Genomic DNA, 23,230 nt, shown 5'->3' on the forward strand with positions numbered 1-23,230 from the left:
GGCCAGACAATAAATATTCTAGCCTTTGTAGGACATACAATCTGTCACAACTACTCATTTTGCTCTTGTGGGTTGAAAGCAGCCACAGACAGTACACACACAAATGGGCGTGGCTGTGTGCCAATAAATCTTTATTTACAACAGGCAGTAGCCTGGTTTGGGCCACAGGCTGTACTTTGCCAGCTCCTGATGTAATCTATAGTTTATTCCGATTTCATCTACTTTCCAATAATGTGCTTTATGAGGTACTTTTATTTGCTATAGCACTGCATTTAGCTGTTGTGCACCTTTAGTTTCCTTTGAACTGGAACAATTTTTCAAGCTTTCTTTGTTTTGTATCAGAAGACACATGAAAGTGGAAGTCCCTAGTTCCTTTTGGTGGAGATGCTTCTAGAAGCAATGACCTGAGGGCAGGTGTCATTGCTCTACTCTCAGGGGACAGAGTTTAGTCTCTCTCAGTGGATGGAATTAGGAGATATATCTATGTCCCTCTCTATCCATGCATCCATCCACCCATCCATGCATCCACCCATCTTAAAACCCAGGAGTTTATGCGACATCTCTAGTTCAGTCCAACACCACAGGATTCAGTCTAATGCTTCCTCTTTTCTATAACTGTAACTCCTCCAACAGTGGGCAAACTGGATCCTATTATCTACAATATACTTATTTGTTCAATCCTAGAATACACACAAAGTAGTTTCAGAACTGCTAACTTTTACTTTTGCACAAAAGAAACCCACTAACTGGAGTTCAACATGTTTAAAGTTCTTTTGTCTTTAACCTCTGGACACATCTAAATAGCATGTTTGAAACCTACTTGAGTTACGTCCCTTGCCTTCAGGGCAGTTACGTTATTCATTTGAAATGCAGACAGGGTCACTCCTCCCCACACCTCCATCACCATTTATATTATTTCTTCCTTGAATATGTGAAACATTAACATAATTCCAAAAGTCAGAACTGTACAAAAGTGACCCTAATTCCCCAATTTTTTCTATCCTTTCCATCTCATTCCTTCCCATACCCTGAAAGCAAACAATTCCATTATTTTCCTGTGTGTGTGTGTGTGTGTGTGTGTGTGCGTGTGTGTGTTTCCACTGAGGAGCAAATACAGGTATATTTTATTTCCTCTTCTCTTACACAAAAAAAATAGCATACTCTAGGCATTTTTATGCACTTTGCTTTATTTTCCTTAACAACATAGCCTGAAAATCCCTCCACATCAGTGATTGTCACCATCCTTTATTACAGATACGTAGCGCTCCCTTACATGGATATATGATCATCTATTCATGTATAAGCAATTTAGGTTGTTTCCAAATTCTTTACAATCAGAAACAATGCTGCAATAAGTCAATGCTGCAATAAATAACCTAGAGTATGTGTGTGTATATTTATATTTATATTGTGGGAGTTGAATCTTCAGGGTAAATTCCTAAAGATTAGTTGCTGGGATAAAAAGTAAATGACTATGTAGTTCTTAGATATTGCCAAATCCCCCTCTGTAAGAACCGTTCCAATGCGAATTCCCACCAGCAAAGCATGAGAACCAGTTTCCCCAGAGTTTCACAACAGAATGCAGTTAAACTCTTAGTTTTTGCCAATTGGATGGGTTAACTCACTGTTTCTAATTTGCATTTCTCTTACCAATAAAGTTGAACATCTATTCATGTTTAAGGGCCACTTTTATAAATTTTTTGTGAATTGTGTTCACGTCTTGTGAATTGTGTATTCATGTCTCTTGTCACTTTTTTCTGTTTTCTTCCAATTCCCTCAATTTACGTATTAGGAATATTACTAGTCCTTTATGTTGTAAATATTTTCTCTCAGTTGTCAGACACCTGTTTGAGTTTATTTTTGGCCATGCAAATGTTTTATTTTTAGGTAGTCAAATTGATCATTCTTTTCTTTAATCAGGGAGCCAGAGGCCCTTCCCTTGCCCAGGTTAAAGAGGAATTCATCCATCTTTTCTTCTAGTTCTGGCATCAAGATCCCCAATCTACCTGTACTTTATTCTTATGGATCTTTCTAGGTTTCCAACGGCTAACCAGTTTTCCCAGAACCATTTGGTAAAAAGTCTGCTTTTATCCCAGCGCTCTGCGATGCCACCTTTATCCTATAGCACATCCCTGCATCTGTCTACTTCTCGTCTCTGTTCCGTTCCACTGCGCTGTCTGCTACTCGTGCTCCAGTGCCTTGCTCTTAATAACAGAGGCTCTGCACTGGTTTTATGTCTGATAGGATAGTGATGCCCCCGCCCATGACTGCAGAGGACTCCCAGTTGTCAACTCTTGCTTGATTAGACTTAGTTTCAGATTTAATGATACATTTAGAATTACATATTCCTGTTGCCTGTTGAACTGATTCCTGTAGTAGGAAGAATGGTCCAAAAGACATCCATATCCTAACCCCTGGAACCTGTGAACATGTTAGGTTACATGGTAAAGAGAAATTAAGATAGCAGATATAATTAAGTTTGCTAATCAGCCTATTTTAAAATAGATTATCCTGATTTCCAGGTGGGACCAATGTAACCAACCACAGGGATCCTTAAAAGTGGAAGAGGGGGCAGAAAAGAGAACCAGAGAGAGGGTAGTATGGGCTCAGCCCGACGTTGCTGGCTTTGAAGATGCAGGCAGAGGGCCACGAGCCAAGGAATGTAGGCGGCCTCTAGAAGCTGGAAAGGGAAAAGAGACAGACTGTCCCCGACAACCTCCAGAAAGAATGCAGCCCCGCTGACAGCTGATGTTAGCCCATGAGACTCATCTCAGATTGCCGAACTACAGAACTGTAAGTGTATATACCCCTGCTGTTTTAAGCCATCAAGTGTGTGGGAATTTGTTACCGCAGCAACAGGTTTACTGTTGCTTCTTTGAAGAGAAAGTCCCCCTCCCTGCACCCCCATGCTTTTAATATTTTGCATTTTGGTTTTCAGTAGTTTTACTATGATGTGTCAGGGTGTGGTTTTTTGTATTTATCCTGTGTGGGGTCTTCTGAGCTTTCTGAATCTGTGTCCTGATTTCTTTTATCAGTTTTGGAAAATTCCTGGCCAGTACTTCAAGTATTATTCTCCTTCTTTATCCTCTCTCTCCTTCTTGGATTCCAATCACTACATGGTCTGTCTCTGTGCTGTGTACCAATGCCTTTCTGTGCTTCAGTTTGAATAGTTTCTAGTATCCTCCAGTTGCAGTTTTACTAATGGTTTACTCTAGTTTATGCTTACAGGTACCTCACGACCCCCGAGCCTTTCATGTTGACTGAAGCCCAGCACAGCGGGCTGAAGAAAACCAAGCTGTACTCAAATGGATTTTTGGATTTGGCCTGTTGACTTCCTACCCCAAGGAGCCTTGAAGTTTACCAGATGGATAAACAGCAGTGTGGTTTAGCCCTCTCAAGTCCTGTTTTTAGCACTCCAGCCCTGTGAAAATACCCAAGTCCCACGCGTTGCTCGGTTCTTAGCAGTGGCACCAGAATCGGCACACACCCCAGGAAGAGGCTGCTGCAGATATAACCTCTTCATGAGCCTCTCTGCTCTCAAACCTCAGCTCCTCATTCTCCAGGCGCTCTCCAATGCCGTCAGATTTGTATTTTATGTATCCCTCTTTCTGTAGTTCTTGGCACATTGTGGGTCTGCCTGAAAGTACTTCAGCCAGGAGCAGAAATACGCATGTCCTTATCGCCACCTCCACCTCTCTTTTTACGTTATTTATTTAAGGAAACTCAGTTCTTTGTCCTGCTAAATTCCCCTCATTCTAGATTTGGCTGATTGCTCCTTAGTGGGGTGTTTAACTTGTTCATCCGATTCCCACATTTCATATAAATGAGCAGGTAAATCTAAAACCTTGATTAGATTCACATTCATTTTGTGGGGAGCGGGGCTTGCTTTGACAAGAAAACTTATGGCTGATGCTACGCGTTTACTATGGCTCCACACCAGGCCCACTTGTGCCACTGTTAGTGATGCTAAGCCTCCATGCACAGGTGGATCACTGCTCTTGATTCCAGGAAAGAGATGGAGAACTGGGAAAAGCAAAATGAAGAAGAAACAGTCCCAGGCCATGCTGCAGACAGGCTGGTTACAATGGGCAACCAAAGCTCAATCTTCTTGGGGTCTTTTCAGGAACCAGGTAGAGCACGTACCCTGGAACTGTCTTCCTAAGACAAGGAAGGGAGTGTTTACTCACCATATCACGTGCCCAGCTGCTGAAGAGCTAACTCTCTTCCCCGGGTTTGCAAGGGCAGCCCCTGTGGCAGTGTCACAGTAACCCTCACTGGATGTGCAGCAAGGTGCTGTCAGACTACACCTGCGTGCTGGCGGTCTCGGTGGCAGCCAGAGCACAAGGATGGGCTGATTCTCACCCCGTGGTCTCAGCTGCCACGGATGCTCATTCCCCTTATTTCATGAGGGGCGGCAAGTACTGATTTTCTATCTGTATTTTAGGTGGAATTCTTCCATAAAGAATCTCCCCTCACTGGTTAGCCGGCTGCTTTGCAGGTTCCATTTTATTACTGTGGAGATTGCTAGGGCATCAATTCATTGTTCTGAAAACTGATAAATAAGCGAGTGTACTTTCTTGTATATGATGAGGTTTTTCTAATATTATAATTATGACCTTGCGATTAAAAATAGAAACACATATACCTATTTTTCATGCTCAATTTGTCTCATGTTTAGCCAGTGGGAACTCCTTCAAATTATGGCGAGCGGGGGCTACTCTTCGTTGTGGTGCGCAGTCTTCTCATTGCGGTGGCTCCTCTTGTTGTGGAGCACGGGCTCAAGGTGCGCAGGCCTCAGCAGTTGTGGCTCACGGGCTCTAGAGCGCAGGCTCAGTAGCTGTGGTGCACGGGCTTAGCTGCTCGGTGGTGTGTGGGATCTTCCTGGACCAGGGCTTGAACCCAGGTCCCCTGCATTGGCAGGCGGATTCTTAACCACTGCGCCACCAGGGAAGCCCCGATCTACAATTATTGCCCCAGACCTAGTATTAACCATTTTGCAAATAAGTTCTTGTTCTATGTAGTTGAAAATGGAATTTAGAGACCACAACCTGGACATTAGTGGTTCTCGTTGTTACTGGCTTATAATTCTTCTAGGCCTTTACAGATGGGCAGAGCTAGGAAATATTTACTATTTAGAAAGAAAAATAAACCATATGAGGTTGTTGAGTCAAATTTAAGATTAGCTTCTAACATTAAATTATGTAATTTCCAATTGGTTTTATCCTACAATATACTTTTAATAATAATGGTAATTATTATCAAATAACGATTAACAAAATCGTTTTTGAAATTCACCATGAAACCATATTCAGTAGTTTGAGATTTTTTTGTCCTTTGTATGTATCCCACTGATGATGTAAAACAAAATACTATGAAATACTATGAGTCACCTGAAATAATTTTTTCTCTATGCTCGACTGTCCTCCCCTTCCATTTTAGGGAACCATTTTTATTAGTTTTTGGTTTATCCTTCAATGGCTTCTGCTTGAAATACAGGTAAATATGCATGTATGCACAGTTGTATATCCACTCACCCTTTCTTACCCTCAAAATAACAGTATAAACCCCCGGTACTTTGTGTTTTCACTTGAGATCACTTTTAGTACACCGAGGTCTTCACTCATTCATGCATGCATGCATTCTACAGCTGCATGGCGCCACCATACTGTACACTACTGTTTACTCAACTAGTCTCCTATTAATGAACGTTTGGGTTGATTCCAATCTATTAAAACTAAGACCCGTGGATACAATTTGTCCTTAAACCTAGAAGTTCAAAGACTAGCAAACTAGCATTGTTACTTTCTAGCTATTGATCCTCTGATTTCTTGAATTTCCATTTCCTCAACTGTAAAATAAGAAGTTTTAACAACATGACTTATATCAAGGTTAAATAAAACATTAATTTAACAGGTATTTCCATAAATGTTAACAGTAGCTGAAATAGCCGGTAAAGTCTATTTAAAATGAGTGAAAAACATGAATCATGTAATTACCACTATATAGGTCATTTCTATTTAATTAAGAAATTTGTAATTTAAAAGAGACAACGACAAATTAGAACACATCCACAGGAAGACAGAATAGTGAAACTTCTAGAAACTACCTTCGAAAAAACAGTTGAAAAATTCAATTAAATATTTATTGAACAAATGCAGAATAAATGAACTAGGGGGTGGTTTTAACCTGAAGATACAATAAACAACTTCAAATATTCAGAGGGCTGTCACACAAAACATGAAAGACTTGTTCAGTATTTCTCCAAAGGGCAGAACTTGACCCAAGGGCCAAACATAAGCAGCCAAGAGGCTGCGGACAGCTGTACAAAGTGTGTCACTTCATCGCTTCTTTCCCAAACAATGCATTCCACACTTACGTTTCCCTTCTTCTGAAAGGAAATATTACAACTTAATACTTCTCATGAATGTCTTTAACAAGTCGCATTTTCATGGCAAGCCCTCCACTGCCAGCAATGGATGTACTCACACTCTTAGAAAAAAGTCTAAAGTTAACAAGCTGGTTTACTAGGGAGATGGCCTTTGTTCCTCAGCTCTATCTCAGCATTTTACATTTGTGATTCTCAGGAGGGGAGAGAAAAAGAGCATATTCTCCAAAGGGGGTGAATTAGAGTCCCCAGCGCTTCAGATCCTGCCCCTGGGGACAGTCCTTCTCAAACCCCAGACGCATCACTGCAACTATCAACCTGTGGTAGAGATGGGAGTGTGCTGTGTGCTGGGGCAGAAGAAGACAGCTGACAACCACTGTTCTACACGAAGCAGGAGAGCTGTACTTCCCGAGTCACTAGGAAATATAAACTGACTGCCTAATACTGACGGGCTCCGTCCAAACTGTCAAATATTACAAAATGAGAATTGTTTCAACAACCATTCAGCATGTTTAAGGACAAAATATATATAATATATTTTATATTATATACGTATTTTATCACATACTCAGTAAGGAATGCTGAGGTGCTTAATCCATCCAATAAAATTGAAAATAAAAATTTTACATTTTTCTGTCAGTATTCAGGATGCTGAAGGTGGATCTTGAACTCAGAATGATAAGTCAGTTTTCGAGGAAAGCCACATAATCGGTGAGTCTGGCTAACTGCTGTTCATTGGGGATGGGTGGAACGGGGGCAGGCTCTGTGCGTTGGAGACAGAAACACACTCAAGTCAGACACCAGGGTCACAAACCTTTGGTACTGCCACCCCCGCCCTCCAATGTCTTTAATTTAACAATACGGAAACTTTCTTAGCTTTGCCTTGATCTTGGACATTTAAAAAAAACAAGCCAAGAAGCGTCAATTTTTATGAGTAGTTTTCCCAAACTGGGAGTAAAGGCACGTCTGGCTTTGCTGTTACTGAAGTTTTCCACGCGAAGGTTAAAAATACTTTTAACAGGTAATCCGTCTACCAAGGGAACATAGCCCTTCTTGGAAAGACCCTCCCCACATGACATTTACTTCCACAGTCACCTAGTGCTAGCCACATGCCAGGCACTCCTCTAGACTACTCAATTGTCAGTGAACAGAAAACCCACAAAGGACCCCATCCCCCAAAAGTTTACTTCTAACTTTTAAGCTACTACGTGTCAGCCTGGGGCTGCGTCTGTGTCAGTGCTGGTGAGATGCTCGATCGCACCTCCTCTACAGGGACACCCTGCGGCCAGGCCAGAGGGGATCACTACGTCCAGGTAAGCTACAGAGGGGAGTCCACACGTTCACGGTTGTAACCGGATGTACTATTATAAATACCAAGTTAGGATTTCATCCCTTTGTTTATAAGATTAGAGCTAAGAAAAATAAATACTACAACAGCAAACAAGAAAAACGATGAAACAATTTTTAAATGAGCATATGAAAATACATACCTGAAAAGGGAATAAACCTGTTAAAGGAAACATCCAGGGCCCCTGCAACTAAATAAAATGTAGAGCCCAATTTACAGAAGTCATTGTAAAGAACCTTCACATAGAACATGTCATTTTTTCTTTTTTTTTTTTTTTTTTTTTTTGCGGTACGCGGGCCTCTCACTGCTGTGGCCTCTCCCGTTGCGGAGCACAGGCTCCGGACGCGCAGGCTCAGCGGCCACGGCGCATGGGTCCAGCCGCTACGCGGCATGTGGGATCTTCCCGGACCGGGGCACGAACCCACGTCCCCTGCATCAGCAGGCAGACTCTCAACCACCGCGCCACCAGGGGAGCCCAGAACATGTCATTTTTAATGCAGTGGCGTTCAGACAGAGACAACAGTTACGCTCTATTTTATTACATTGCTTTTTACTGCAGCAGTCTTCTCTCCCCATCTAGACTGACAGGACCCCCTCTCATCACTCCTCTGCACCCTCGCAGGTCCGAGCACATGGAGATTTGTGCACCACTTTACTGTGCGGTCAACAATGTCTAACAACAGGGGTTCAGAGCAGACGGAAGGAACTCTGGGATGAGGCAGATCAGAAGGTTTATGGATGTGGGCACTGAGGCCAGCTCTAAGGACAGGGCAGGAAAGGCCACTCCTGGTAAGCAGGAGGGAGTGGAGCCTTCTTGCAGGAAGGAACGTGGCTCATTTCAGAGAGGAAGGCCAAGGGACCAGGAATTCAGGTGGAGACGAGGACAGGCCAAATCATTTAAGGCCTGTAAAGGTCAGAGACCTTAATTTTGTGAAAGTTAAAGCCACTGAAAATCTTGTTTAGGAGAAGAGTCTATGTGTCTACAGCATGAGGAGAAAAGGCGAATTTCTGAATATCTTAAATATCTTTTTAAAAGGCAATAGATATTAAGAATAAGCAGTTAGAAATGGCCCCATAAATAAAAGAACGAGAGATTAATACTTATTAAAAATTAAGTTGTAATAAAGATTATGAAACACTCACATAAAATAGTTTATGTATGAAATACATTAAAAAAAAATTAAGGTAAAACCAGGTGACTTTTTTTTTTTTTTCTTTTTTTTTTTTCAGTGTGCTCCGGACGCGCAGGCTCAGCGGCCATGGCTCACGGGCCCAGCCGCTCCGCGGCATGTGGGATCTTCCTGGACCGGGGCACGAACCCGTGTCCCCTGCATCGGCAGGTGGACTCTCAACCACTGCGCCACCAGGGAAGCCCCAGGTGACCTTTAAGATCCTTTCTACCCTAAGTGTCCATCCTATATCTGAACTTAACATGAGTTACTCTCATTTTGTTAGTATAGCAGAATTTTATATCAAATTATTCAAATTCAATGCCTGAAAAACTTCAGTGATCTTACAAGAGCTCAGTGCTGCAAGACGGACGAAGAGCTCCACCTACCTGGCTTTCTGGGCATGACCATCCTCGTGGCAGAGTCGGCCTGCCATCCTTGTTCTAGGATACCTAAAAATGTGTATTTAACACAGAAATGAATTAAAAAAACCAAAAACTTTTCATTTACAAGATTCACAATCTGTCAGTGACACTACTTGTACGGGGGACCTGACGTGTGTAGATTAACCTGTAATGTGTATTTTTAACTAGAAGGGTATACTAGAGACAGCATTCTCATGGGAACTTATTTTTGAAATATTTCTGAAACATCTATGATTTTACTCTATCAGGCTGCTATAATCACTAACAGATGGTTAATTTTCTATAATATATATATATATATATATAATAGTATTAACCTGATCAAACCTTATTAAAGACAGACATAAGGAAGACTTATTTAGTATTTTCTATAATCATTACATCAGTAATGACAAAGACGATGGTGATAATAAAAACAACAGCGTACATACACAACACAGAAGGCTGGCCAATAGGTACTGTGCTAGGTGCTTTTACAGGGATCACTTTATGTAATCACCACAACAACTCTGTAGAGGGGACACAGCACCATAATTGAACAGACGTGGAAAAGGAAGTTTAGAGAATTCCAGTAAATTGCCTTAGGTCACGTAGCTAGCATGGGGAAGGGTACCAGGATTCACACTCAGTCAGTTAAAGAGTATGGACTCTGGGATATACTATTTATTAGATAATAAATTATGGATCAATTTCAAAATAGTCAAAACAAATAAATGTTTGTATTAGTAAGTAACAGTATGATTTACTATAAGAACGTTCATTAACCTGCCGTCTATGCGTCTAGAACTGTGCTAGGCCTTGGAAATTTATAATCTGTGGTGCTTAGTGGAGCTCATATTTTGACTGGAGAATCCAACACATCCATCATCGTAAAACAACGCCACGAGGCACATGCAGTATTAATATTCTACAGCAACCTAGCGAGGGGGGGGGACAGTTTGGGCATGACCTGAAAAATGAAAATGCAAAAGCACATCTGGAAACCAGTGGCTAAGAGTGGGGTGCAAGCACCTAGGTTACTGTTAAGAAATGGTGAGGGAAAAGTTGGGCTGAAAAGGGATACTGGGATGAGACCGCCTTCACCACGGAAGGGTGAAACAGGGATTTCTAAATGCGAGCTCCAGACCAACTAAAACTTCCTTCCCTGAGAAAACCCGCCAACCAAACCCCCACCTCGTGCTGATTTTCAAAGGAAGAGAAATAATTTAGACGTTACAAAGTTTAAGCTCAGAATTATGAATATAATGTTACCCACCTGGCATGTTTAGAAGCAAATAACGTGCACATGCTTTATTTTCTTGCATCTCACATTTTCTACCACTTGTAACAACTATGCTGTAACCTGGGGCTCAGATGTGGGAATGTTATCGAATGCTTGACTCTGTACCCCCATTCGCTACCTTTTTCTTCCAGTAACTCACTGTTCTCGCCACCTTCCTTTTCCCTCCCACTCTTAGTCAACAGCAGCTCTAATTTTTCCTTCCTGGCATCAACTTGGAGGGCTCACTATCACTTAGTAGGGCTTAGGAGTTGATCAAAGGTCTTAGAGATAAAAGTAGAAAATATTCAGGGGTCAGACCATGGGTACCATGATAAGAAATAACTACAGGAACATTAAAGAGGTTCCATAAGGAAAGAGCTAGAATAATCACATGCAACAAGGGTACATCTCAAAGACACAGTCAAATGTTAATTTCATAAAAATGGCAAAGTATTCCTTTACAAAGCTCCTGTTCTAAGACATCTCTAACTGGTGCCTGTCTTTGGCAAAAAGTGCTTTAGTAAACACAAACCCGAAATTTCTCATCCACACGCAGGAGTCAAAAAAACTCTATGAACCAAAAAGTCTTCTTTAACTCACATGGTGGCGAAATCTGATGTGAAGCCCCAAGCCTTTTCTGTGCACTCTCCCCTGGCGCCACGTGTGTGCGGGCCTGCCCTCCGTGCGGGCCTGCAGAACCACGACGGGCTCGGCCACATGGCGCTGGTCGCTGCGGTTTGTGCAGTGCAGGTCTGCTATCACCTTTCTAAAGAACACACACAACCTGAACTCCAAAACGCATCCTGTTCCAATGGTTTCAGATAAGGGACCGTGGACCTATAATTTACACTTCCGTTTTCCTTGAAAGTAAAAAGTAAGCCCCAAATACCTTTCACAGCCTCTTCCACGGGAAGTCCAACAAAGGCTGCGAAATCGTCGGCGATGATGGAGGTATATGCCTGAGAGACCAGGGCGAAGGCTCGCCTCCGGGTGGCATCTATTGTGGGAGGGGAGGTTTGGCAAACAGTGAACCACAAGAGCTGGCATTTTTTGAAACACACAATTAAATTATTACATCACTGTCCTTGTCCAAATTTGATAAGCAAGACTACATCAACATAAATTTCTGTGTTTACAGATACAGCTGTAGGTGCCTAACATGTAAGAGGGGCTCAAATATTGCTGAATAAACACATGCACTTCCTCTTAGGTCAAAAAATCTCAGGTGACAATAAAAATTACAAAGATGGAAAAAAGTTAATATATGCAAGACTCCAGCTCTAAGAAAATTTCATTTAAATTTGGGATGCACTGGGGATGTATATTTCAAAATTTTTCTTTTATCTCACTTATAAAAACTAGAAAGAATGGAGCAGAAATTACCTAGTCCCATAATTAGTTGGCCTTTCTCATCAGGGCCTCTGCTATAGGACCACACCTGGGAGTTGCAGAGCAAACCTTGTAACTAGAGCACCTTCCTAACTTTCAAGTCTACTCTGAACTCTTGACGTCATTCAGGTGCAAATCCTGAATGACTGAGCCTCACAGAAAGGGGCTGCGAGCAATTCCAGCAACAAAACCTCCTCCCTGGAGACCACATGTGGGATTTCCGCCCCCCAGGCTTAAATTTCCACATTAAATAATTCAGGAATGAAGCAGAGACAATAACCAAATGGTAGAAAGTGGAGCCCAGCTGGCCTGTCTTCCCGCCCACTGCTCCTTGAGTAACACAAAGCATCCTCCACCTGCCTTCAACATGCTTAGCAAGTATTCTGGATTTTACCTTCCACACTTAATAGGCAAGTATACACGTACAAGATAGCCCTGCAACATAAGAAAATCCGCTCTCCACTCCTGGGACACCGCCTAACAGCCACATCAATCCCCGTAGACACACTTTGCTCCAAAGTGGCCTGCTGGCTCTCAGAGAGGAGCCTTACACCTTCACATCCCTGTGGCGTTGGGTTTATGCTGCTGTGTGGTCTGAACCGCCCTCCTCTCTTCTAGTCCCAGGTCTGTTTATAAACTCTCCCTGTGGCACTGGAGTCACTGCAACCTCCGCCCCTCTCTGAACTCACAGAAACGTTTACTTACTGAACACACAATCTTTTACCACCTATGGTGTACACTGCACCCCTCCCCACCCCATCGTCTCAACTACATCCGGAAGTTCTCTGCAGGAGGGCTTTTATATCTTTATATCCCCCGAGGGGCCCAGCATCTCTAAGGAAGTATGTGCTGCACACAGGCTTGTCTCACCAGGACCCAAGGGGGCCCGACCCCAGCCCTAGGCTTTGTGCTCCCATCTGCCTGAAAAATCGCGGGCAGTCAATCACCTCGCGTCATTTCTCACTGAGGCTGACACCCTCCCCAGCTTTCACTGAGCCCCTGTTTGCTCCTCTTCCGGTTCCTTCCTTCTTGCTACCAACTCAGCAAACGACCTTAAACCAGATTCTAATACAGCTTAGAGATGAAGGAACTTTTTCTGTTCCAGGCTACAGACATTCAGTGGAAAAGAACCGAGGGCAACAATGAAAGAGGAAAATACAAGGGTGCACCGAAAACTACATTCATTTGGCAAGCTTACCATATTGTAAAAACATTCACTTTAGTTCAAGTACTCTGGTCAGATTTTCAGATTTGAAAAAGATGGGGGAACAGAACAAGAATAGAATGTGAATGAAAGAGAAAAACAGAATGGAGAGAAGAGAAACATACAAGGGGAGGCACGGCAGACTGACAAGGAAAGCAGAAATCAAGGCTAAGTGATCCACAGCACCAGTTAGACACTCAGGCGGCTTTTAACCTCTCAGCACGAATGAATCTGACATCTGCATTCTCACCAGTCACTATGTGGCCCGGGAGATCTATGAGACGTGTAACCTCGGGAGGGCACGCGTTACAACGACAAGCTGGAAGGTGGCATCAGCTGAGCTCGCACCTAATATTGCTGGCAATTCATCCTGGGACAGTCCTGGGGAGACCCTAAGAGAATGTTCATTCTTTTGTTCAACAAATACTTAAATGTGCCTATTATCTACCGGGAACTGCCAACTGCCGGCACTGGAGACACAAGGGAAGGTGAGCTTCCTCTCCTTCCCAACCCATCTCTGCCCTTAAATTCCAGGGCGGACGGCTACCCAGGCCTGTGGCACCTGGGCTCCCTTACTCCGTGAATGGGATTCTGCAGGGCAGGGAGTGTATTTCCTCAGCCCCCTCCCTGTCTTGCTCTGGCTGAAGCTCTGTATCCCCGCTCCTCAGGGCTTATGCAACGCGGTTAAGGCTGCCTCCAGTGCAGAGATCCAAAGCTGCCCCCACTGCGCCGGCGCAGCAGTGACCCCACACGCCTCCCTCCCACCGCGGCCGGCCCCGTGCCCCTGCTCACTTCCCCCACGCTGAAAGGAAGCGCCTCCTGTTTCCTCGCTCACACTGCTCTGCTTCACCACGCCAAGAACCAGGTGCACCTCAGAAGCAACCTCCCCCTCCTGCCCCTGAAAAGCTGACATGCCCTGCCAGAGTGATGAGCGATTCTCAAGAACTTCTGCTCACTGATTCCTCCAGAGCAGAAAGGCGGACAGTGAGGGCAGGTAGTGGCCAGAGAAACAAGGTAACAAGAAGTGAGGGTATAACAACACATAAGAGGGGGAACCAAGAGACTGGAAGCAAACGCTGTGGGTGGGAGAATGGAAAGAGAGAAGCACGGGGGAGTTTTGTTGCAGGATCAGTGCTATGTCGCACCAGACTTGCAATCTTTCAGCGTGATTAAAAAAAGTTTGAGCATATGCGTACTGAATTGATTAATCACAAATCCAGAAGCTGGAGACAACCCCATCAAATGCTGAGGTCCACAGAGTCCAAAGCAGTCTCTACTTTCAAACGTGCGGGCTTGAAATCTTATCCAACTCATGACCTGGACTTAATAGAATATTACATTTCATTTCAGAAGCAAAAAAAACACCTCTTACTGACAAGCAACTTCACTTCTAGAATTAAATTAATAGACAGTGAGGTCCTCAGCTGCCGACATAAACTCAAGCAACGTGAAATCAAAGCATGATTACAGCAAATCTAAAAAAGACTTCTGAAAACCCTACTCACTTAGCAGGGCGTACCTATTTTCACACACATCATCGACTTACTTCAACACCCCGGCACCTTAGGGGAACAGGTCTAGTCTGACTTAATTCTGAGCCACAAAGAAACACTACCTCTAAGTGCCTCCATGATTGGCTGGACCGTCTCAGACCACGGGTGAGCGCTGATGGTGGTATAGATCCCGGGGAAATCTCTCTGCCAGATTCTTTGTCCTACCGACCAAATTCCCCCAAGTTCAGAATTTGCCTGCAATAAATATCATTGCCTCATTTGAGGATATTCACTCTGCACATATACCAACAACTGTATCTTAAAACGTAATTCAACATTTCTTTTAAGAGGTGTAATTGCTTCTTCAGCCCCACCACTATCAAAAAGGTTTTCAAGTGTTTCGAACAGTACTGTAGAATTTATTTGCACGCTTTATTATAACAGAAAATTAAGGCATGAGAAATTAGTCCAACAATATTTCACAAATAAGTTTAGGAATTAAGTTATCTGAAACATTGTTTTTTGAAGATTTACATTTACTTACATTTCATATATACTTATGTATAGTATACAGAACATGTACTAATCCACATATACATGTACCTAAAATACATACAACTATTCTTAGGGCAAAAACAGTAGCAAAATGGCTAATAATATAGACTCCCAATCTAAGACGTCATAAAATGTAGCCTAAGGATAAAGTTCCCACTAATATCACTGAAATATCATCTAATTTACAGCTTTATTTTAAACCAATAAAGCTGGAGGAACATTCCAAACTTGCTTAATAGAATGTGGAGGAAAGAAAGAGAGTATAAATGCTAATCTGATCTGTTGCTGAATAGCAATAATGAACAAAGGAAGTTAGGTGGATTCTTATTAATGCTCTGTGAATGTACAAAAAATTCACTTCACATTTATGCTAGACACAGTGAATCACCTGAAATTAAAAATTTACTTCATTCCATCTTGGAAGAAACTTTTAAGTGAGTTCATCTATTCTCACACGAAAAACAAGAAATGCAAAATCCTAATTAGCAAAAATCTTAATGCTCTGAATAATTATTATTTTTAGAGTGTTCTTGTAAATAATACTAGTTGCAAAATAAATACCACTATAGGAAACTGCACAGATCAGTTAAAAAAAAACCTAACAAACAAAAACCAAACTTCTACCTAGACTGACCCAGTTGTTTATTGCGTAAATGGACACTTCTACAAAGTGTCTTAAGAAACCTGATCGGCAGGAGCTGAGCACAGATTTCTGTACCACCCAAGGGAAATTACAATTTCTGATGAGAGGAATTTGTAAATCTATTCTTAAACTTTAATACCAGTTTAACAACTATTTCTGTGATCCACATGAAAAAGAAAACAGAAACTTTTAAGAGATTGCTTTTTAAATGAATGTCATTACTATATTAAAGTAATAAGGTATATTGAAGACTACTTACAGATTTTATAGCAGGTGGTATTCTTTTCCAAAGATATCTTGCATTATTCCTAATTTACACCCCCCCAAGAAAGAATAAGCAATTTAAAAAAATCACCTCCGTAAATGTTTAGAATTCTAGATCCCAGAAGTATACTTTAAAATACTCTATAAAATACAGAGTGAAATTCATATAATGAGTTTATCCAGGGGAAGTAACAGTGGTTTTCCAGATAAAAGACATGAAATATTTTTACCAAAGTAATGTTTTACCATTTTTAGTGAATTTTTTAATTAATAATACAGATCTTAAATTGAGGCAACACTACAAAGCCTTAAATAGAACTGCCTAAATAATTTATTCATATATAAAATAAACAAATTCATACACTTTCAGGGTCCTGGCATTCCCTGACAATATACACAGTACACAATGCTTTTCTCCTTATCATGACCCCTCGTCCTACTAGTGGCTATAGAGCCACCAAAACTTCAAGGTAGTTCTTTTTTTTTTAAAGAGTTTGCAAGCTTGAATGACATCAAGCATATGACATAATGAAAATCTCAGTTTAGTTTAAAAGGTATGAAATGAAAAGGTTTAGAAGAATTTAAAACAAAATTTAACAGTAACCATCAGTGGGTTACAGAACTACAAGGGACTCTTTTTGCACTATACTTTCTGACTTTTCTTCAATGAACGCGAATTAGGGAAAATTAAAAAACAAAAACCTTTCAAGAACTGTCATACATGTTAGTAACAAATTCCTCTTAGTCTTCTCAATCTTCCCTTTCAGTTTCTCTCAGTCTCAATAGAGACTGGGAAGTTAAGTAAACAGTAAAGTAAACTTTACACGTGCAGTTAAGTAAACAGAGGTCATAAAAGACAGAGGTTTTATAACAAGAGAATAAAGAAAAGATCAATAGATTTAAAAGAATTTACTGACAATGCAGTTTCTCGTAACAAACTGGAATGTTTTTTACAAGGTATATGTAAAACAGGTGCATTTAAAAATAACTCAGACTAATCATAATTTCTTAAGTCATGATTCAATATACGAAATAAACATATTAAGTATTACACTAAAAAGTATAGCTCCTTGTGCCTATGCTTTAGTGTTGGTACTTCAAGGCAAGAATAACTTCTTGAGGAAAACGCTTCTCTTAGCTTTAGGTAAAAGGTACTTACATGTCATTATAAAGCAGATATAAAGCTAGAAGCTGACCATACACTGGGGGTGTAGCAATTCCTCCTGGAGCCTGTAAGACCAAAAAACAAAAGAAAAAAACCCTCATTTATTCTTATACTTTTATATTTTTAGAAGTGTTTTCTTAACTCATCTAAAGAGTAAGTATATTTTATAGTACTTACTATTACAGATGGAGAAACAGCTTAGAGAAGTATCACACACTAAAAACCCAGAGTATTAAGTTCAGATCTGTCATCAGATGTGATTTCTCCCCCTCTGGGCCTCTGTGTCTTCATACGCACAGGAGTATTTAAATGGGATCCCTTTTCCAGTTCTCAAATTCTTATTTAAATAGCCTCACTATTACAGGACGTATTTCCAACAGATTCCTAAAAAGCAATATGATTCTGCCCATTATACCGCATATGTTAAATAGCTACATAAATGAGTAACAAAGAGAAAAACATCACAGCTGAGTTACAAAGACACTACTCCCCTCATTCAATTTTAATTCATTCAGGAGACATCTACTAAGTGTCTGTTAGTGAGCGGCTGCTTCTTCGCAGTTGCCTCCTTTGGTTAATTAGCTTTTTAGACCAATGCTATAAATGTCTTTAAGGGCCTTTCTAAGAAAAAAAAAAAAACAAACCCTTAATTACTTTAGTAGTTGCATGATATAACCTTCACCTGCCCTACTGAAAACAAACGGTAAGCTTCAGTGATCACAGGAGACTAAGGGCTTTCCGAATTAATAAAAGCTTACAAGTTACATCTTCTTGGTCTGTGTGTAGGCCTGCACAAACGTCTTTAATAATATACATATTCTCCACCTCTCCCCACAATGGGGAGGAAAGAGATTTAGTTTAATACGAGAAGCATAAAGGATGTTAGTAGCAAAGATGCACAGCGTTTTCGGGCTCACTAGCTGAAGACAAACAACAGAAAGCTCCGAGCGAGTTGGGGGAGGCCAGGCCTGGATGCTTAGCCTTCGGAGCAGGCCCCGGCGGCCCAGACTCCACACGCCCAGCTCCCGCGCCCGCAAGGGGCCGGCCCCAAGCCCCGTGGGCCCCAGGCCCCGTTACCCTGCAGACCGGCGCGGCCCGAAGCCACGAGCGACCCCACGAGGCGAATGGCTACCTCGAGCTCCTGGTTCTCGCACTGATCCAGCAACTTTCTGAAACTAAAGGAACTTTCCGCCATCACCGCCACTGGCATTTTCCCGGCCGGTCCCGCCACCGAACCTCCCCGCCGAGCCGGACCTCAGACTGTCCCTCGGGGCGTCGCGCCCGCGATGACGTAAAAGCCGACGGTGCCGCCGAGCGCCCATGCGCAGGCGCCTCGTTGGTTCCGCCGCGTCAGCGGACATCCCTGCGGTCGGGAGGGTATGCTACCGCTCTGGCCGGCGCTCTCGGTGCTCTGGAGGAGTGGCCCGGCCTCCAAGGCAGCCAGTCGCTTTAAGAGCGTGCAGCCAAAGTCGGGACGGGAGGGGTTTTGTGCATATTTGAGGACCATTAGACGACTTTGCTTTGAGGCCATGCAAATTTAAACGTTCAAAACCTAACTTTTGGTTCCTCCCGCACCTACTCCTTCAGCAGCCCTGCCACATCGGTGAAGGCGCTGCGGTGCCCTGCGGGGCTCCCCTCCAGCGACCTCACGTCCCCACCTCCGAGGGAAGCTGCGCTGGCCTGGACCTCCAGCACTGCCTGAACTGCAACGTTATCCTGACTTCCACTCCTGCCTCCTTCCAGGCTACTCCCCACACAGCCACCGAAGCCGAAACGATGCTTTCGGAAACATAAATCAGATCTTGTTGCTCTGATGAAAATGATAGCATAACAACAAATTCCTAAAATCCAGTCTTTCACATTGCTTGCAAAGGGCTTCAAGATCTAATTCCCAGATCCCCTCTGACTTGATCTGGCCATCCTGGCCTCCTTAGTTTTCTGCCCGGTGCTTATCGTTAGCGAACATTATGTTGTGAATTATTTATTTACATCTTTGTTTTGCTGCCCTTGGCTACACAGCCAGGGAAGTGACTTCCATTTGTCCCATGTTGCAGGGCTGGCTACACTATTTATGGGCCCAGAGCAAATTGAAAACTCAGGTCCCTTGTTCAAAAAACAGGGGAAAGTACAATTAAAGCTATGTAATATAAAGCTTTTCCCTTTATTCGCAGTGTGTCTCTCAGATTTTCACATCATTTCAAAAACTGCTATTTAATATCCTAAGAAAAAGTAATAAAATTTTAAATTATTAGCATGAATTTTACCATCCATTTTTATGCAAAGCCCGTTAAATTTTATTTTATTTTAATTAATTTGTTATTGAAGCATACTTGATTTACAATGTTGTGTTAGTTTCTGGTGTACAGCAAAGTGATTCAGTTCTATATATGTGTATATATATTCTTTTTCATATTCTTTTCCATTATAGTTTATCACAGGATATTGACTATAATTCCCTGTGCTATACAGTAAGACCTTGTTGTTTATCCATTCTATGTAGAATAGTTTGCATCTGCTAATCTCAAACTCCCAATCCATCCATTGGGAAGCCAGTTTACCACACTTTGTTTTTTGCACAAGCCCTACCAGCACTCCCTACCTTAGTTAGGCTTATGGATGTGTGAGGGAGGACGAAAGCAAAAGGAACTATGGGTTGCCCTATCTTGCCCTTCACTGTTACGTTATTGTTTTCAAAACAAAGGAATATTTAGCATCATACAAGGAAGTAACACAAGTAACACAAGTAAGAAAGAATATGATCAGGTTCCTTGATTATTCATGTTTCTTAGGACACCGTTGTCTACATTATGCATTTGAAGCCAGTTCAGGTTCTAAGGGGAAAAATGTGGCCTTTCAGGGATGTCAGCACCCAGCGTACTCTACTGAAGACATAACACAGTTGCCTTGCACTCATGTTCAGTCTTGGGTGGGTGAATTCCCACCGTTGGGGATCCACTGAGAATTCTAGATTCATGGGGTATTTTAAACACGCTCTGGAATGGCAGACAACACACTGCATGTGTCTCTTTGCTTGTGTTTCCACTGTCCCTGTGGACTTCATTTACCAAACACAAGCTAGAAGATAAAATTATTAAGGATGCTAAGACAGTGATGGCTTTACTGATTATTTTTGCAGAATCAACACTGTTTCCACGTGGAAATGATTGTGTTTAGTAATGCATTGGATGGAATATAAAAATAAAAAATGACTACAGGGCTTCCCTGGTGGCGCAGTGGTTGAGAGTCCACCTGCTGATGCGGGGGACACGGGTTCGTGCCCCGGTCCGGGAAGATCCCATATGCCGTGGAGCAACTAAGCCCGTGTGCCACAACTACTGAGCCTATGTTCTAGAGCCCGCGAGCCTCAACTACTGAGCCCGTGAGCCTCAGCTACTGAGCCCACGTGCCACAACTACCGAAGCCCACGTGCTCTAGAGCCCGTGCTCTGCAGCAAGAGAAGCCACCACAATGAGAAGCCCGCGCACCGCAACAAAGAGTAGCCCCCGCTCAACGCAACTAGAGAAAGCCCGCACACAGCAATGGAGACCCAGCGCAGCCAAAAATAAATAAATAAAGTAATTTAAAAAAGAACAGTAAGTCTCACACATTTCAATGTAAAAACTTAACTACAAAGCTACAGTAATCAATACATGGTAGATATGTAGGTCAATGGATAATTAGAGGAGATATATAGATCAATGGGACAGATTGAGAGTGCAGAAATAAACCCTTGCATTTACATTCAATAAATTTTTGACCAGGCTGCCAAGACCATTCTGTGTGCGAAAGAACAGTCTTCTCAACAAATGGTGCTGTGACAACTAGATATCCATATGCAAAAGAAAAAAGTTGGACTCCTATCTCATACTAGATACAATAATAAACTCAAACTGGATCAAGGACTTCAATGTGAGAGGTAAAACTATAAAACTGTTAGAAGAAAACACAGCGTTAAGTCTTCATGACCTGGGATTAGGCACTGGTTTCTCAGATATGACACCAAAAGCACAGACATCAAAAGAAAAAATAGATAAGTTAGATGTTATTAAACTTAAAACCTTTTGTGCTTCAAAAGACACATCAAGAAAGTGAAAAGAAAACCAAAGAATGCAAGAAAATTTTATAAATCATATGTTGGACAGGAGACTTCGGTTTAGAATAACTCAAAAGTAGAGTGGCAAATAACCAAATTTAAGAATAGACAAAGGGTTTACATAGTCATTTCTTCAGAGAAGATGTACAAATGGCCGATAAGCACATGAAAAGACGCTCAACATCACTACTGGTTAGGAAAATGCAAATCAGACCCAAAATGAGACATTACTTCCCACCCACTAGGGTGGTTATAATAAAAAAGGCAGAAAAATGTGTGAGGATATGGAGAAGTTGAAACACTTATACACTGCTGGTGGGTCTGTGATACAGTGCAATTTCTTTGGAAAACAGTCTGGAACTTCCTCAAAAGTTTAAACATAGAGATATCATGTGACCTAGCAATTCTATTCCTAGGTATATATCCAAGAGAAGTGAAAATATGTCCACACAAAACATTTACGTAGACGTTTAGAGCAGCATTATTCATAACAGCCAAAAAGTAAAAACAATCCAAATGTCTATCAATTGATGAATTGATAATAAAATGTGATATATCTGTACAGTGGAATACTATTGGGCAATAAAAACAGTAGAAGTACTGACATACGCTACAACCTGGAGGAATCTTGAAAACATTGTGTTAAGTGAAATAAGCCAATTGCAAATGACCAAATACAGTATGATTCTCTTTATATGAAATATTCAGAATAGGCAAATCCATAGAGACAGAAAGGAACTGGCAGGAGGCAGCAGGACCTGGGGAAAGAGGATGGGTCACAAAGGACCAGAGCCATGGGTGGAGTTTGCTTACAACACAGGTCTACATCAGAGTTGCAGGGAAGCAGCTGCAGCAGTGGGCCAGTCTTGAACCAGCCCTCCTCTGTGGCAAGGACCTGGGCTTCACACTAAGGGTGGAAAATAAACTCAGCTCATGGGCAGCTGCCTCTGTCACAGGGTGAGCAGAACAGGCAGGGAGGGAAAGGGATGCATTTTTAATTCCTGAGCCATCGAGAAGTCTCAGCAGAGTTGAGGAGTGTATTAATTCTGACGGGTGGTCCTCTGGAGGCCCAGGGATTTGGGGGCTGCCGATGTGGCCAAGAGCAGGAAGGTAGTACTGATGTACTCCATTGGCCCATTGACGCAGAGGGTGTGTGGATCTCTGTGTGGTAAAATCACAAATGGAGCTCTTGGCAAAGTCATGCCCTGTAGGTGGCGTCGCTGGTGGATGCCGCCATTTTGGAAAGTAAGTTAGCAATACGACCTTAGCCTCAATGTAGAGTTCTGCCCCTGGGAAGTTATCCTGAGGGGGCCATTGCAAAAGAGGAAGTAAACACAGCTAAACATGGCACAGCAACACAAATACAACGGCTGAAGCCCTTAACGTGACCTAAATGTTTAATAAGGTCAATGGCTACACATGTCATGGTCAATCAATTCAAGGGGATTTTTGCAGCAATTAAATTCATAAACATAAAGTCTTTGTAAAAGTAGTCTTTCTGAGATAATATTAAGAAAAACATGGAAAGTGATATTATATATACCTCTTGGCTATTAGTATGTTCCAGACTAGATTTATGGATAGATATTGGAAGGGAACATAGTATTGAAAACTCTTGTAAGGTTAGGGGGATAAATGATCAGTGAAACAATATTTTCTTTTAAGATTTTTAAAAATATTGTAAAATTATTTTAATGATTTTTTTTGCCCCAAGTCTTAACTTTAACAATCCAAACTTTAAAAATAGGACATTTCTCTTTCTTTTCTTTTTTTTTTTTTTTTGGTCTCTTTCTTTTTTCCCCCTTTTGACTAATGCTTGTGTTCACAGTTGAATAA

At 42.0% G+C, this 23,230-nt stretch overlaps 1 protein-coding gene across 2 annotated transcripts; it reads right to left on the reverse strand.

The window, feature by feature from the left end:
* Nucleotides 1-6,120: 6,120 nt before the first annotated feature.
* COPS8 (COP9 signalosome subunit 8) lies at nucleotides 6,121-18,581 on the reverse strand. Of its 2 annotated transcripts, XM_022568056.3 has the most exons (8): nucleotides 18,434-18,581; nucleotides 17,296-17,366; nucleotides 16,132-16,180; nucleotides 14,797-14,929; nucleotides 11,478-11,585; nucleotides 9,292-9,354; nucleotides 7,876-7,923; nucleotides 6,121-7,148 (listed from the first exon to the last, which is right to left on the reverse strand). In XM_022568056.3, the coding sequence occupies exons 1-8, from the start codon at nucleotides 18,509-18,511 to the stop codon at nucleotides 7,069-7,071; spliced, it is 630 nt and encodes a 209-aa protein (XP_022423764.1). In that variant the 5' UTR covers nucleotides 18,512-18,581; the 3' UTR covers nucleotides 6,121-7,068. The 2 variants fall into 2 exon arrangements, with proteins under 2 accessions (XP_022423764.1, XP_089772300.1); XM_089916174.1 differs by lacking the exon at nucleotides 7,876-7,923.
* Between the last annotated feature and the right edge of the window lie 4,649 nt (nucleotides 18,582-23,230).

Source organism: Delphinapterus leucas, chromosome 8, assembly GCF_059928025.1.
Source record: "Delphinapterus leucas isolate spDelLeu-1000000601 "Yukka" chromosome 8, BTC_Dleu_Yukka2, whole genome shotgun sequence".
Taxonomy (NCBI): Eukaryota; Metazoa; Chordata; class Mammalia; order Artiodactyla; family Monodontidae; genus Delphinapterus; species Delphinapterus leucas.

Bases quoted from the DNA above. Each gene is read 5' to 3' on its own strand.
- COPS8 (XM_022568056.3), bottom strand. From the start codon at position 18,511: ATGCCAGTGGCGGTGATGGCGGAAAGTTCCTTTAGTTTCAGAAAGTTG. The intron at 14,930-16,131 runs GTAAGTAGTCTT...TATTTATTGCAG, and splicing joins TACCACCTGCTATAAAATCT to GCAAATTCTGAACTTGGGGG. The intron at 7,149-7,875 runs GTATGTATTTTC...TCCAACGCACAG, and splicing joins CAGGTTTATTCCCTTTTCAG to AGCCTGCCCCCGTTCCACCC.